The sequence below is a fragment of the Varanus komodoensis genome, unplaced genomic scaffold (genome assembly GCF_004798865.1).
Source record: "Varanus komodoensis strain SLA01 unplaced genomic scaffold, ASM479886v1 scaffold96, whole genome shotgun sequence".
In the NCBI taxonomy this organism is placed as follows: domain Eukaryota; kingdom Metazoa; phylum Chordata; class Lepidosauria; order Squamata; family Varanidae; genus Varanus; species Varanus komodoensis.
In genome coordinates, this window is record NW_025336664.1 from 157,237 (window position 1) to 173,988 (window position 16,752).

Sequence of the window (16,752 nt, forward strand, 5' to 3'; positions counted from 1 at the left end):
CAAAGTGGATGTAGGCATCTGGGAACGCTGGGGGGCTTGGTTTGGCCTCTGATCCTAAGGCGCTGTACCCCTCTGTTAAAGAGCCTCTTAGCAGTTGATCCCGGCTGCTCTCCATAACTTCCCGGAAAGCCTGTCCAAGTGGCTGAACAGACTCAGCTTCTAAGTGAAATCAGCTGAGCCTTTCCTAGGCATTAGTTCTTGCTGGATCCTTTAGGCAGGCCAAACACTCTTTGGTATAGGATGACTGCCTCATTAGTGGCAAGTTAGGGAGGCCAATTCACAGGCTGCTGCTGAGCAAACAGGAGATTGGTTCCAAAGAGCTGCCACAAATAAAGCCTTACCTGATGCCCCATCTTTAAGAGGGCTTTGCTTCAAAGCTCCTTCAAAGGGAGCAATGTCTCATCTTCTTCATATGACGTTGCCCACGGACTCTGAGGTCCCAATGGGGGTATGGGCACATACATAGGCATGCATCTGTGTGAACTGTGGTTTGGGCACCCCTGCTTTGGGGAAAGCCCCCTCCCCTGGCTTCAAAGATGGCTCCTACTGGAAGCAGGACACTCAAAATGGTGAACTGCACCTCAAGGGCCAAGAAGACCTTCCTTCTTGAGGAAATGAGTATGGTCCATTAGCATACCTGGGTTTGAACTGATTATTCTACCAAGATGCAAAATGGAATTTTCCTGGAGCCAAATTATCTGGCGGCTGCCTCTGTGTGGTAAGATGGCCACTGGTGGAGGCACAGAAAGCACTGGCATAGCTTGTTCATTGTTCTAAACAATAAAAGCACTCACTGACCTTATGGGCCATGCTTGTGTAGCAAAATGGTCCCCAGTGATGTCCCCTGACAGCATGCTACCAGCCAGGTGATCCTGGGATGCTGCCCTCCATCATACAAGTTCGACTGTTCTGAAGCATTATGCTGCAAGAATGATTCAGCCTCAGAGCAAGAACAGATGGTCCTTAGGTCTCTCTCATCCTTGCCATTTTGAGATTCAGCCAAGATTCAATGGAATCATGTGGCTATGGGTGAGTAGAGGGCTTATAAGCTAGTGGTTTTCAACCTTTCCACAGCTGGGGACCAGCAAAAACAGGAAAACCACCTTGGGGACCACTGGGCAGAAGCAAAAAGCACCATACATATAATACAGTATTCTGTGCATGAGTATCTAAACACAATACCAAAAAAATGAAAAGGTTCCAAAACAACCAGAAACTGAGCAACAAAAAATGCCAACAAAAGAACCAAATACTGAAATTGGTGCAGTGTGGCTCCCACCAAGCCATCTCCCCCGCCCCCCCGGGTGGCACTGGCACATCTCCTGTGAATGGGATGCCAATTGAGGAAGAGGTGGTAGAGCACTGCCAGCCTCTGCACCAGTCCACAGCAAGTGGGATGCCCCCGCCCTTCCCAAGACCGGCAGGAAATCTCCTGCGGACCAGCGCCAGTGCAGAGGCCAGTAGTTGAAAACCACTGTGAGAATCAACATGCGCCCATTCTCCTTCCTGTGGGTGGTGTCTGGCTTGCTATGTGCAACATCCAACCTTGGAATGACTCATCCTAAAGACAGCATAAAGCACATTGCAGAAATGCAGTGAAGCTCTTAGGTGAGAGAACGCCTATACCAGAAGGGGAGAGAGGAGGGAACAAGGACTCTGGGCTCTCCCTTTCCAGGGATCCCCCCATGCTGTCCTCCTTAATAGTTTCAGACTTCATGTATAATTAACTGCAAGCCCCACGTGACCCCCAGCTATGCCATCTGCTCAGGGGGTGGGATTAAAAGCTAAAAACACTCCTTCATTGCTCAGTCTCCCACCCGCTCTTGGGATTAGCTGCCAGAGGGATGGGTAGCAGAACAGGGAGGAAGCAGTACTGAAGTGGGACCTAGGAAGCCTCTGTAGAACATAGGAACCTTTGCAAACGGATATACTGCACCTGGACAAGAGCGGGAAAGGTAATGAAGAGCAAACAATGATTTATAACTTGCATATATGGTGGATGAGGATCAGTGTGCTGAATGCTGTTCTTTTGTTCAGCAACAGGAAGAAACAAAACTCCGCCTCGTTTAGCCACAGTGCAGGGAACTGTGCCCCCATTCCATGCGCTGTGGGCTGACCATGCTTAAGGGTCTGAGAAACACAATGGGACAAGGGCAGCGAGGGTTAGCTAAGTACGCACAAAGCAAAAGAGAGGGGTCTGCTCTGCTAAGGCAGTAAGGTCTACAGCAGCCTTCCCCAACTTAGAGCCCTTCACTGTTGTACTACAGCTACCATCATACCTAGCCAACATGAGCCATGCTGGCTAGGCACCTTGGAAATTATAGTCCAAAGCAGCTGGATAGCACCAGATTGGAGGAGATTTTTCTACAGGCAATTTTCCTAAATGGACATGGTGTCTATATGGGAAACAAGTCTTGTGTAAGTAGTTCTCAGCAGCTTAGAGAAGGGCTGTGGTTACTTACTGACTCTCAAAGCACCAGAAACTAATCTGGTGTTTGAGTTGTCGTGGTCTACCTTTTTTGGATTTCTAGATGTCTTTGGGGGAAGGTAATGAAGAACCTTGTTAATCTACACACAAACCATGACCAAAGCTGCTTTTATTCCAATTTTACAGAATAAAGAAGAGTCTCTCTCAGCGAACACTGAGATGCGGTGGTGAACTGATTCATCCAGAGCCACTAAGCGTGTTCACTACTGATCTGGTATCTAATCTCAGAGGTCTAAGACACTGAACACTATTCACTGGACCACATCCTTCTAAAAATAATTTCTTTCCAGAGATAAAACCAGGTATCCTTTCCAGCATTCCCATTAAAAAAAACACACCACAAATCCAAAAGGAAGTATGGCCTTCCTCATGTATTTTACATGTGTGTGTGGGGGAGGATATACTAATCCCAACCGGTCCCTGCTGGAAGAAGGTCTATAAACTGCATTTACTACAGCCATCTGAGTGGGATGGTGTAACGTGGTGTCCTGCAACAGCAGGGGGTTGAACTCGATGGCCTTCATGGCCTGTTCCAACTCTACTATTCTATGATTCTATGACCCCTTCTCGTGTACCCTGCTTTAATTCGATATCGCTGGTTTCTTCCACAGCAAAACCTTGAGAAACATGCAGTTTTACAACTAGTCCTCTCAACTATAAATGTAGCAATGACTTACTCTCCCAGTTTGAAAGAGGGCATCTGGTTTTTGTGTCTCCCCCAACCCCTATCATGTTGCCTTTTTGCTCCTCAGTCTAAAGGAACTCACCAGCAGATGAGACCGGTCACCACAGCAGTCCATGTGATGCAACAAGAATTGGACCTCTTTGTCTCCGACTCTTCTTCCCTCTTGCAGCAGCATAGGCAGATTAGATAGATGCCAAGGAAGACCAGGTTGATGCCCAAGAAGATTGCTCCCACCAGGGCCAAGAAAATCAAGGACTGCGAGAGGGAACAGAAAAGGGAGATATACGATGAGCACCTGGTTATGATGAAGCAAATCTATTCCTCATATCCCACCTTCCAAAAACACCCAATTTGTGGCTTATAAAGCAAGCTCCAAGTATTGGCCCTAATATGAATTTCTGGTTCAGAACTCAGTTCTTAAAATTTCGTGTATTAATTTAGTGATCCTTAACATGCAAAGCAACATGTATTTTCCTTTTCACCACAACAGGGCTCCTTGGTAAAAAGAAAGACTCAATCAACCCAAGAGGCAATGGAAGTAGCTGTCACTCCAAATCAATTTCAAACAAGCCACCATTGGAACAAAAAGCTCCAGATCTCCCTGTGGAAGATTTTGCCTCCTGGGTATCCAAAGCTTGGTTTCTGCAACGCAAATATGTGTGCTTCCAACAGTGCTCAGTGGAAGGTGTGCATTTTGCATCATACATTATTCTTGCACCAGCAGTGGAGATGCATTTAACGTGGGAGGTATTTCCTTGTACATTCCAAACACAACACCCACAAATTATGCCACCTCTTTCAACGAGAAGTCAGCAGACAAAGCAGCGACATTAAACATACAGTAAGCTGGCAGAAGTTGTTCCACCAAGCAGTTCAAATGACATATCTAAATAGCCACCAGAGGAGTGAATCTTCTAGCAAGTGCAACTGAAACACAGGAATCTACAAGATCATTGGACTTCCAGGGGTAATTCCTTCTCTTCAGCCTACAACCACTCTGTGTTCCCTAATTTATCTAAATCCCTTGCCTGTAACTATGAGCAACCTATATCCAGTTCTTCTTTTCTTCTTCAACAGATAAGAAAGCCAAGGTGGCACAGCAGTACAGAAAGGAATAAATTTTGGAATACTAATCCAAAGGTAGCTTTGCCAAGCCACACTGTTGAGTTTTGCAACAGTATCCCTCCCAAGAGCAATTTATCATCAATGCAAAGCATGATGTCATTCTCTAGCAGTTGAATAAATAAAGTAAAATATAGTTCCTAGAGCATAAATAAGAACCCTTAAAAGTATGAAGGTCAGGGGTTCCATATAGGAGAACTATATCTAAATGATACTAATTTTTCAAAAAGGTTTATCCTTTTTTGCACTCCAGCACTGCAAATATACACAAATCATGTAAATTTGGAGATATTAATCAATTTGCTAAAATACCTAAGTAGGTCTAACACGTGCATGACACAGAAAGGCACAGAAACCTTCACTGCATAATGTGAACATCTAGTGTAACTGGCTTCTGGGAAGGATAAAAGACATAGATCCATGTTCTCAATGGTTAATTCAGCTTTGCATATGGTAGCACTGGTATCAGTAGAAGCCAGTTATGAACAACTTGCCCAGACAGAACTATGTCAGCAAACTCCATCACAGAGGATCTGAATTAAAAGCCAAAAACTACCAGCTGTATTCAGGTTTACAAAAGTAATTCTTACTGCCCACTATTCAGAGAACCCTGTTGGTCCTCCTGGACCTCTCAGCGGCTTTCGATACCATTGACCATGGTATCCTTCTGGATAGGCTGGCAGGACTGGGAGTAGGAGGCACTGCTTGGCAGTGGTTCCGCTCCTACCTCGACGGCCAATTCCAGAAGGTGGTGCTGGGGGACTTTGGCTCTGTGCCACGGCAGCTATGCCATGGAGTACCGCAGGGTTCCATCTTGTCCCCCTTGCTATTTAATATCTACATGAAACCGCTGGGAGAGGTCATCAGGAGGTTTGGGCTGCGGATTCATCAGTATGCTGATGACATCCAGCTCTACCTCTCTTTTTCAATCGATCCAGGTGAGGCAGTGGCTGTACTGAACCGGTGCCTGGCCGAGGTAATGGGCTGGATGAGAGCCAATAAACTGAAACTTAATCCAGACAAGACGAAAGTCCTGTTGGTGGGTGGATCGATCTCCTGGGTAGGTGACTTGAACCTTGCCCTGGATGGGGTTGCACTCCCTCTAAAGGACAGCGTTTGCAGCTTGGGAGTGCTCCTCGACCCGGAGCTGTCCTTGGAAGCTCAAGTGACTGCGGTGGCGAGGAGCGCTTTCCTTCAGCTTCGACTAATCCATCAGCTGCGTCCCTACCTGGAGGAAGACTGCCTAGCGACAGTGACACATGCATTGGTTACTTCCCAGTTGGATTTCTGCAATGTGCTCTATGTGGGGCTGCCCTTGAAGACAGTCAGGATACTTCAGATGGTACAAAATAGAGCATCCAGGTTGCTGATGGGGACTGGGGACTCTATCAGCTTCACTGGCTTCCCATCGAAGTCCAGGCTCAATTCAAGGTGCTGGTTATCACCTATAAAGCCCTTAACGGCTTGGGACCTGGATACCTGAAGGAAGGCCTTCTTCCATATTTGTCCTCCCACCCCTTGAGATCGGCAGCAGAGGCCCTCCTCCAGGAACCCTCCATGAAAGATATTAGGAGGCAAAGTACGCGGAGGAGGGCTTTCTCTGCGGTGGCGCCCTGCCTATGGAATGCGCTCCCCAGAGAGGTCTGCCTGGCGCCGTCGTTATTTGTTTTTCGGTACCAGGTTAAGACCTTTTTATTCCAGCAATATTTTAATAAGTTTTAATATTATCTTTTCTATGTTTTTAACTGCAGCCAGTGTGGGTTGGGAATTTATTTATGTTGTATTTTATGTTGTAAGCCGTCCTGAGGCTTTTTGTGACAGGATGACATATAAATATTTTAAATAAATAAATAAATAAATAAATAGTACAAGTCTGGTGCCCCTAAACATGGAGCCTGTTCTTCTGTTAAAAGGACTCATGCCGTAGAAAAATAATTGTCAAATGTAGTTGCCGGTGCTGCTTCTTTCAGAATTCCTTCTGGCTAGCAGTGCTCAAAAACCTCCTATTTACTGCTTCCATCTTTGTTTTTTACAGTGCCCAAGCCCATCCAGCTGCTCTGTAACATGGAAGTGTCTGTTTGTTTGTTTTTTGTGAAAAGGCCTAAAGCTGGCCAAATGCTACAGTCACCAAGATGCCTTCCCTGGAACAATGTAGGTTCTTTGCTCACATTCACAACCATGCTGCATTTGTTTAGGTCTTGAGAGGCAGCCAAGCAATGGATTAAAGAAGCACATATATCTGTAATATGTGAGGAAGATCACCAGTAACAGATTGAGAAATAAGGAAGGCTCAGAGCTAAAATCCCAATTAGGCCAGAACGAAGTAAAAAAAAAAAAACAACAGAGAGTGTCGACTTGCTCTGAGAAAAAGAAGAAGCAAGCACTGAAGCAACAGGGAAAGGCTTAGCAAGCCTGCTAAGGGCAAGTTATTTGATTTGGGCTAATCACATGACTTGCGGAAAGCCTACAAATTTTCAGTCAGACAAAGCAAGATACCAGGAAGAAAATCCATGGCGTGTGGTGCTCTCGGGAATCTTATTTTCTTCCAAGCCAAATGGCTAGTGCCAGCCTTCACAGTTCATTGGGCAGAGAGGCCAAAGGAGGGAGTGGGGAGCGGAGGAAGGTGCACAGCAGCCTTTATGTGGGAGCACATGCAAGCTGAGCTGCACAATGTGCGCATGTTGGGCACAATTATGCATCTCACCTGACTCATCACCAGGACTGCCAACTGGTCAAAAATTTTACCCCTGTTGATAAGAAATAGAAAGCCAAAAGTATCTCTAGGCTATGGTTTACTTGTTTGTTAGTGAAGAACTAGATCGGCCTTCTCCAACCTGGTGTCCTAGACTACAATTCCTATCATGTCCAGCCAGCATTGGCAATGTACGTACAAGATGATGGGAGTTGCAGCCCAGAACATCTGGAAGGCAATTGGATGGGGAAGATGGCTCTACAGAACATTCAGTCTGTTCCATGGTTATTTCTCTGCTGTGGAAGAGGAGAACCAGAACTCCAGGTTTGGATGGAACACCAACCAAGCCAGGGCTGAATCACTCCCAGCTTGTTTAACTGCTCCTGCTGGCCACAGTAGCCAAGTGGGAGTGATTGAGTCACATACACCACCACACCGGCTTGTTCTTGACTGTCCAGGATTTAAAACAACCCTGGGTTGTTGTCATGGGCAAACCAGGCCACCCATTTAACATCTTTGTTCTGCATGGTCAGTGCATCAACTCAAGCTTGGAATTGCATTATTACATGTTGGGCTAGTGGGACACATTCTTTGGAGAGTTCCATTATAATTTTCCTTTATATTTTACAACACGGCTATTCCAAGGTAAGGCTAAGCAAACCCAGGTTCTCCACTTTGAGTCATTATGCAACACCCTGTTTTCACATACAATGCTAACAAGTGCATTTTAATCTCCTGCAGAGTGTTGACACCACATGCAAAATATTGTTTGGGAAAGAGCAATGAGCTTTCCACTCACCAATTTGGGTGCCAAGTCCAAACCAATTTGATGGTTTGGAGACTGCGCCATGCTTTTCTACAGTGTTTACAATGGACTACCAACCAATCAGCAAAGGATCAAATCGTAAATACATCGGCAGGTTTTTCCTAATTTGTCAACAGTCTTGGATAACATGCAATTTGCCACCATTTTAACAATATCTGATGGGTAGAGAAGGTGGATAGAATATTATCAAAATGAAGCACTTGAGAGATCAACAGAGCGGCACGTCAAGCAAGTATTTTTGATTTCGTAAGAAAAGCTGGTCTGGCACAGACCAAGGGTCCATCTAGTCCAGCATTCTGTTCCTGCAGTGGTCAACAAGATGCCTGCGGAAAGCCCACACACAGGACATGAGTGCCATAGCACCCTCCCACTCGTGTTCCCCAGCAGCTGATACACAGAGGCATACTGTCTGCAGAACTGGAGCTGCCACATAGCTATTATGACTAGCCAGTCTATTCTCCAAGAATTTGCCTAACTCCTCTTTTTGAAGGCATCTAAGTTGGTGGCTATTGCCAGCTTTTATGGCAATGAATCCATAAAACTTTCTTTTAACTGCCCTCAATCTCCCACCAAGCAGCTTAATGGGATGTCCCAAAGTTCCAGTGCTATGAAACAAATACTGTGGCTCACTTTATACACCTTTTACTTGCCTTTTTTAAATCTACAAAATCCTTTCCATATTAGCCTCTTACTATTTTGGTTGTCCTTTTCTGCTCCATTTCTAGCTCTGTGATTCTCTCCCATTCTGTCCTTTCTAATGATGAAAAAGCTCTGTGGAAGCAGTTTGGTCTTTTCCTCTCTCTCTCTCTCTCTCTCTCTCTCTCTCTCTCTCTCTCTCTCTCTCACACACACACACACACACACACACACACACACACACACACACACACACACACAGCTCCAACTATGGTTAACATTGTCCTGAGCTTGGCCCTTCAGCTCCAAAACACCAAATAGTCTTTTTGCAATGCAGACCTGTGCTGGCACTTCACAGCTAAAAGACAAAGTAACCCTAAAAACCCTCTACTAAGTTGAAAGATAAGCCTCTGTTCATGGAAAGAATGTTGAACCCAAACTGGGAACTTCCCACCCAAATCCTTCACTTTCAGTAACGCTCTGGGCTGCACCCTCAGGATGGCTCACATTGGTGAAGGGCAACCAGCAGAACCTATGTAAGTTCTGTAACTGGCTAGCTCATCTCCCCCAACACCTCATCATGGGTTGAGGGACTGGACAAGGCCTTTTCTGCTCTCCCTTCTCAGCCCCCCTCCTGTCTCTTCCGAAACATCTCTGCTCTCCTGGTCGGTCTAGAAGCCTGTGAGGGGCAACCTTGAGAGTGCTTCAAAGGTTTCTGCCTCTCCAGGCATTTCCAAAACTCCTATCTCTGAGTCTTTAAGTATTCTGCAAGTATTCAAGAGCTCTTCTTCAGAATCTAAGTCACAATGGCTCTGGGATGCCCACCAAGCATGGCAATCTGGTTCGCTCACTACAGCTGCTGACGCTGAACCATATTTGCCTCTTTGATGGCCATTCTCACAATTTGGAAACATTCTTTTAGGGAGTACCTCTCAATCCGTTTTTTGTATTAATTACCCTAATTAATTTGGTGTTGTAGGCAAACTTGGCCATTTCACTCGTCACTTCTAATTGTTTTTTCTAATAGCTTCCTTGAACTTTTTAATGAACCATGTTGGTAGCCTCTTCGACTTGGTGCTACCATCCTGTAGTATACATTCTATCTATTATTGTGGTTTTGAGTAACCTCCAAGCATTGACACCCTTGCCTAACTTCCTTTCTGCCAAGTCTTTTATTTTAGAGACATTTCCTGTTCTGATGTTCATTTGGCTGTGTTGGACTTATTTGGCAACCTTCTACTTAAACGTGTATTAAATCTGATTATACTGTGGCCCCAAATATGCGATGGATTGACTCTTTAAGCCAGCAGGGGGTTTAAATTGCTGCTCAGGGCTGTCATGGGTAGGCCATTTTGGAAGGCTTTCATTCATAGATCTGCTGCAAGTCGGGGTGAACTTGACAGCACATAATAGCACTGTGGTCACTGTTTCCAGTTGGTTCAACAGCATTTACATCTCATGCGAGGATGTAGCAAACACCATTTAGGAATTAATCCAGAATTGCCTCCCCTCAGATTGGTTCCATGACCAGTTGTTCTAGAAGACTGTCATTCAGGGCATCCCTGTGATGAATGGAGCACACATTTATCCAGTCGACATGCAGGTATGTGAATCCCCATTATTACAACAGATCAAAGTCTCCCTGATTTTGTTTTCCATCTTAAGACCACCATGAACATTCTGGTCTGGGTGGCAATAGCATGCTCCTAGTACTAAATTAGTTGCAGAGCTGGGTTTTGTCACCCATAGTGCTTCTGTGGAACAGCCTGCCCCCTTTAGGTTTTCCACTCTGTTCAACATCAGCCTTGTTGAACAGACTGGATGCACAGACGTACATCTTTGCCCGTACATCTTTCCTTATCCTTCCTACAGAGTTTATATCTAGCAATTAACATACCCCACTGGTTCTCTCCATTCCACTAGATGTCTGTAATATCCACTAAATCTATCTTCTCCCTTAAAGCCAGGAACTCCAACTCTCCCATCTTGACTCAGAGGCTTCTAGCGTTAAGCCTCTTTGATTGCTATCACGTTTCTTCATATTTTCATGGTCTATTTCCTTCCCTTCTACATTTGGGCAATTGAAAGCTTTTTCATCTTCATCCCCTGGGGATGATTCAACTCAAACCAAATGCTTTCCAGCTCCTGTCGCCTCTCCCTCAGGGCTCAGTTTAAAAGATACTCTGCCACTTTTTTTAGGTCTAGCCTCAGAAGTCTGATTCCATTTCATGTCAAGTAGAACCCAACCCTCTTGCACAGGCCTAGCTTATCCCAAAAATATTTCCAATGTTTGAAATGAATGGAACCAGTTCTCTGTACACCACTCTCATTGATGCACTGAGACCCACTGGCTTTGCCTCTTAGCACCCTATGAACGAGCAACAGGCAGCACTTCAGAGAAAGCCACTTTGGTGCTCCTTGATTTCAGTCTTGGGTCTAGCAATCTCAATGTGGCTTCAAGACCTCGTGCCTGCATTGACATCCACACGTCACTGGCACTGACTTGGGCCATGACCACCGACTCTACCCCAGCAGAATCTACAAATGTACATATGCCTAATGGTTCAACCTCCCACTCCTGCAAGCCCCTGCTCCCTGAAGGCATCCCCTCAGCATGAGAGGATATTTGCTTGGATTTCTCTGAGGACGGTGTCTCTCCTAAGGGATCTTTCCCCCTTTTCCCTCAGAAGGATGCCATTCTTCCGAGATTCCCATTCTCCAGGACAGCAAAGAAGCTATCACCCAGGGATTGTCCAAAGGTCTCACTCACTATCCTTACTGCCTTTTATAGTTTTACCAGATCAGCAACCTTGGCTTTAAGGGAAAGAACTTGCTTCCCAAAAGCCAAGAGCTTGAGCACACACCCACCACCTTTGCCCAGCTGAAAGCTAATCATCTAGATAGCGCTCAGTGCAGTACACTGGATTACCTCCACACCCCTGCTGGCTTTCTAACTTTACAACTATTTTAATCCTTTTTACTGTGTTTGTTTACCTGGTAAATTAAATTGTTTACTAGAAAAAGGTGGGAAATCTATGTATAGTTGCTATTTACATATTATAGTCCTTTATTTGCAGGTACCCACTGTGGGAAGGGAAGGGTCATCGGTCCTTGCCTCTGCACCCTATTGCTAATCTTGTATGGGTGCTTATCTTGCTTGTGTTCTGACACTCTGTCACTGTTCTGAACTTGTTTCCTAGAAACAGACCAGGGAACAAGACTAGCTTCTAAACTTGCTAATTCCTGACCCTTTGTAGGACATGCTGACAACCGGAGGATGTAACTGATTTGGTTTAAGTGTTGCTTTTTTATTCTCTAGCATATTCACTACCACGGATTACAATCTTCAGTCTGTAGGGCTGGGGCGGGTAAAGCCTGAAGTTTGGAAGCCACACTGCCTCTGGGAACCCACTGGGGGTGACACCTGCCACCAAATTTGCTATTGTAGCTGCAAGAATTGCAGCTTTTTTTTTTTTTTTTTTTTTAGTGAAACAAGATGCACAAGCCTTGTTGACACTAATTGTGATTCCAGGAGGTTTCTGGAAGATCTCTCAGGCTTGTGAAAAGGGTGCACCTGCTTCTTTCACTGGAAAATTGTCATAATTCTTGCTGCAGTCATTTCAGTGGCTGCACCAGATGTGGGAGACACGAAGGCTGCAAAAGGCCCAGGGGATGTGGCCCCCTTTCTGTAGCACATACTCTCAGAATTCTCAGATTAAGACATTAGGACTTTAAATATACCTGTGTGCAGTACTCAAACTCTTTGTTAAAAAGCAAAGGTCTTCTTCCTTTCAGTGTTGGTGTATAAGCACCAGCATGCTACGGTGAAAAGAAAACTAGGGCTTGGCTCAAAGCAACCTGTGTTTGAAACTCTACTTTGCCATTTAGCTTACTGGATGACTGTGGGAACCAGTCACCACAACAGAGCCTACTTTCTTTGCACACAGTATTCTCCAGTACAGCTCTCAGATGCACCATAACACCTGCTGGGGCTTTCAAGGGCATCTGCAAGCTCTCCACTCCCTGCTCCCTTCAAAAAATTATTTTTAGTAATCCAACCTGGATAACATTAAAGTGGTTCTTTTTTGTTCTTGAAAATGCTACTCATCAGCTGTTCAGAGGGCAGGAGGAAGAGGAAAGAGGTGCTTCCTAGTGCTACCCAATCTTCTTTTGCCCACACAGACCTTTTCCTTTTGTTCTCTCTCTCTCTCTCTCTCTCTCTCTCTCTCCTCTCCTCTCCTCTCCTCTCCTCTCCTCTCCATTCCAGCCTCTAGCCTCGCTATTTCTCTCCACCCAACCTTTCCCTTGTTTTTTGTCTTTTCCCTGTCCCCAGCCTTGCTCTTTCACTCACACTCATCTCTTTATCTTGAAGTTTATGGATAAACTTCCCACTCCCAGCCTCACTATTTTTCCCTCCCCTGCACCTCTTCACCTTGCAGTTTCTCCTCCCTCCTAGGCCCTTACAGGGTTAGAACAAGAATAAAGTGAAATAATCCACAGGTACTATGATAATTTATGCTGTTTTTCTTGAATTAATCTACATGAAACTTCTAACATTAGAATCCCAGACCTTGCCCCATGTTTTCTCTTAATATACATGTAAGATGTCTACCATTTTCTGATTAAGATGCCAAAGGTAATACACAAACATTTGGGATAACTAAATATAAAATTACATTGATAATTAGTGCTCCTTTGGCATCTTCATTGCCAAGCACCATAACCATATATCCAGTTTTGAAAGCAGGTTTCTTTTCATTTGCAGGGAATAAAACACACAGATAGGTCCAACAGGCCTTAAGAAAAAGCTCTGAAATCCAACTTTGGGCACTAGCTGTACCAGAGCCGATGTCCTAAGGTCACAACATTGTATGAAAGCATTCACAGATCTTCCGGGCCTCTCCCTCAGCAGGTTCTACAAAAAGCAGGGGAGGGTGGGGTAGGCACAAAAATCAAGCCAGATATTGCAAGCATGCACTTACAGCCACAACCTTGGACCTAATGCTTGGCACTCTTTTCTTACTCCCAATCACAGATTTTAGGTTAAGAAACAAGAGTCTTTTCCAGGTGGCCAAAGAGGGAAAAGACCAGGCTTTTTTCCCATCTCTTGATATGCTACAAATGACTACTTTGGAAGATGTGTGGAGTGGCAGCCAACTTTTGAGAACTCATAGAGGTATTTTCACAACCTGTTGTTTCTAGCATCCTATTCTTATATACATGGTTTTGTCCATTCTAACTGACCCATTCCTTTGGTGCATAACACAGATATAATCACTTACCACCATACCTCTAAATGTCTATCCCCCACATGCAGGCATTTTCTTTAAAAAGATCAGGAAGAAGGTCCTGTACTGGCTGCAATGTATACTATTTCCTATCCTCTACAATTGTGGACTTTCCAGGCCAGTAATATTATTTGAGCATCCAGGCATAAGGATTTATGTCTGAGCTTGCCGAGCTATCTCAGCATCAAGCCTTTAAATAATATTGGTGTCAGTGGTGTAAAAAAAGAGAGAAATTACATTAAAGTACACTGGCAGTTTAGAAAATAAAGTGAAGGAACATAAATTCTAAAGTTTACACTTTGAGACTGATGGTAGCTTACTGAACTAGCCCAGATGATTTTTCAAGTTACTGGAATTGGAATCTAGACACTCACAACTGAATTGGCCCATGATAGAGGAGGGGTTTTTTTTCCCCAGACAGATGATTTCTAACACACCTCCCTTCACCTCCTGGAAAAGCCTCTCCTTTTCAGGACATCTTTGGGCCCCTTGGCCAATTGAGGATTCGGGTGTGTCAGATTATCAATAGGGAAGTGAGGTCTGACGCAAGCCCCTCCCGGAAACTGTGTTCATTATTACAGAATTCAAGGAGATGGAAACATTAGGGAAACTCACCATTCTGATGGGTTGTAATGATTGCCACTCCACTGGGATTTATCCATCTGGAAGGGCATGGATTGTGACTGCAGAAGGTGTAGGGAGACCCAGATTCCCTGGCTGCCTTTTCCATTTCCTAGGATGTGAGTGATCTAGCATGCACACACTGCAACCACAGGACCAATTTTCCATTTAGAGGTAGTCCAGGTTTGTGCATCCCACAAGAGGCTTCTGCAGCACAATCCTCCCTGCATTTGTTAGCACATCTCATTTATTTGGCACACCATAACAGAAACGATAGAGACTCAGCAGGGCTTGCCATTAAAATTTGGTGAGTACCACCAAACATCACTCAGGAACCTCTAGCAATTACAAGACAAGGGTGGGGTGGGGAGCAGAGTACAGGCAAGTCCAAGTGGCTCACACTACTAGCAATTTTCTTTTTTCAATGTGCAACCGACTGAACATATGCTGTACAAACATCTGTGGTGGAGGGCAGAACATAAAAGGCAGGTCCACTGAGAATTGCTGAGCCCTAAGGAATACATATATCCCTTGGCTTAAGGGGCCGACCTACAGTTTCTGTCAAGTGGATTGCAGCTCCCCCAGGCACAGCCATCTGAAAAGCTAAAGCACTCATTTGCTAACTTGCTGAGAAAGGGAACACTCCCTCCCTTCTCCTATACATGGCAAGATCCTCAGTGACTTTACTGCTTACCATGCCCCTTTTTAAGTGCCCCCTTTCCAAGGATGCTCACATCAACAATGTCAATTATAATCATTATAATTATACCTCAGTTCTTCCTCCAAAGAGCTCAGAGCAAGTTACATACGGTTCTCTAAATAGTCACCCATCCAGCTGGCTTAGTGAGCCAGATCTACTGAGCTTTCGTTTGCTGATTTGCCATGATGGGGATGAATCCGAAGGCAAACACTTGCTAATATTACAGTTGTGGTGCAGACCACTGAGCACAAAGAGGCCCATTTTAGCAATTTCCTGGGCTAACTGCAACAAGTACCTCAGTCTTTCCTATTGGTCAATGATCAATGATATGGGTCAATGATGTGGGTTTTCCAGAATATTTTAAACCCGCAAATTTCCCAAGTCCTTTTCTGGAGAACATTTCTAGAGCCTTGCATTGACTGGATTCAGAATCAGCATGTTTGGCTTACATTTTGTAAATAAGACTTTAAATAAGAGTTCAAAAGCACACTTTGTGTATATTATGTACAAATCCTGAAATGTTTTTCAGTTGTCAAAGGCAGTGCTTTTTTTGTCATAGAATGCACCGGAACAGAATTCCGGCACCTTTTTTCAACAGATTTTCCAAGTTTTAAAAGTAACTTTTGAAAATTTGATGTTTGGTCCACGTGGATTTGAATCGCCCTGTCAAGCGTAGCAGGTCGGCGGCAAAATCATTAAAACAGTGCATGCGGGCTGCTTGTGTGTCGAATCCGATGCATGCGTACTTCGTCCGCGCTGGTTGTGATGGCGCTGCTTGGCCTGTGGCGCTGCTCTGCTTGTGATTGGTTGTGTGGCCGCACACTGAGCTTACTGAAGGTGGCAACCGTTATGTTTCATTACACAACTGATGCGTGTGGGTGTGTGTACAGTGACTGACTACGTACGAAAGGTAAATAATTTCATGAGTTCCGGTACCGTTTTTCTTACAAAAAAAGCACTGGTCAAAGGTATTTGAAAAATCTGACTGCATGGCTGGGGAGCAATCAATACAGCATTCTAGTTGTTGATGGTATGTGCTGTCAAGCTGCCCCTGACTTATGGAGACTCTATGAATGGGAACCCCCCAAAAATGTCCTGGACTTGACAGCCCGGCTCAGCTCTTGCAAGAGCCAATCCATCTCAGTCTTCCTTTTCTTCTTCTGCCTTTGACTTTCCCCAGCATTGTTTTCTCCAGTGAGTCTTGCCATCTTATGATGTGCCCACAGCACAACAGCCTCCGTTTTGTCATTTTGGCTTCCAGGGAAAGTTCTGGTTGGATTTGATCCAGGACCCACTTGTTCTTCTTTTCGTCAGGTCAGAGTAGTCACAAAGCACTCTTCTAGCACCACATTTCAAATGCATTGATTTTTTTTTCTGTCCAAGCACACTTAATGTGATTTAAATGTTATATTCCAATGAATTCCAAAGGTTTACTTGCAAGCTGTTTTCATTGGAACAAATACAACTATTTTAAGATGTGACAACAGCATACACTTCCTTAAAGAGTATAATTTTTCAGGAAAACAAAAGAAGGCTTTGAAAAGATTTATTTTAGCACACTCCCAAAAGTAAGCATATAAATTATATATATGCAAGTGTGCTTTCTAGGGAGTGAGGATTTTCTTTAGGAGAAAAGGAAATTATAAAATTGGAACTGCCCAACTTCACTGGTATTGCATTTATTCGTTATGATG

The 16,752-nt window shown here is 44.6% G+C and overlaps 1 protein-coding gene across 3 annotated transcripts in view; it reads right to left on the bottom strand.

The window, feature by feature from the left end:
• The window catches only part of TTYH2 (tweety family member 2), a 77,366-nt gene that overhangs the window by 46,657 nt on the left and 13,957 nt on the right, over positions 1–16,752 (bottom strand). For all 3 annotated transcript variants that reach the window (XR_006413631.1, XM_044418983.1, XM_044418984.1), the window contains exon 2: positions 3,256–3,428. Coding sequence is in view for 2 of the 3 variants with exons in the window: in XM_044418983.1 (XP_044274918.1) it covers positions 3,256–3,428 (173 nt within the window). In the remaining variant the exon portion in view is untranslated. The remainder of the gene's footprint in view (positions 1–3,255; positions 3,429–16,752) is intronic.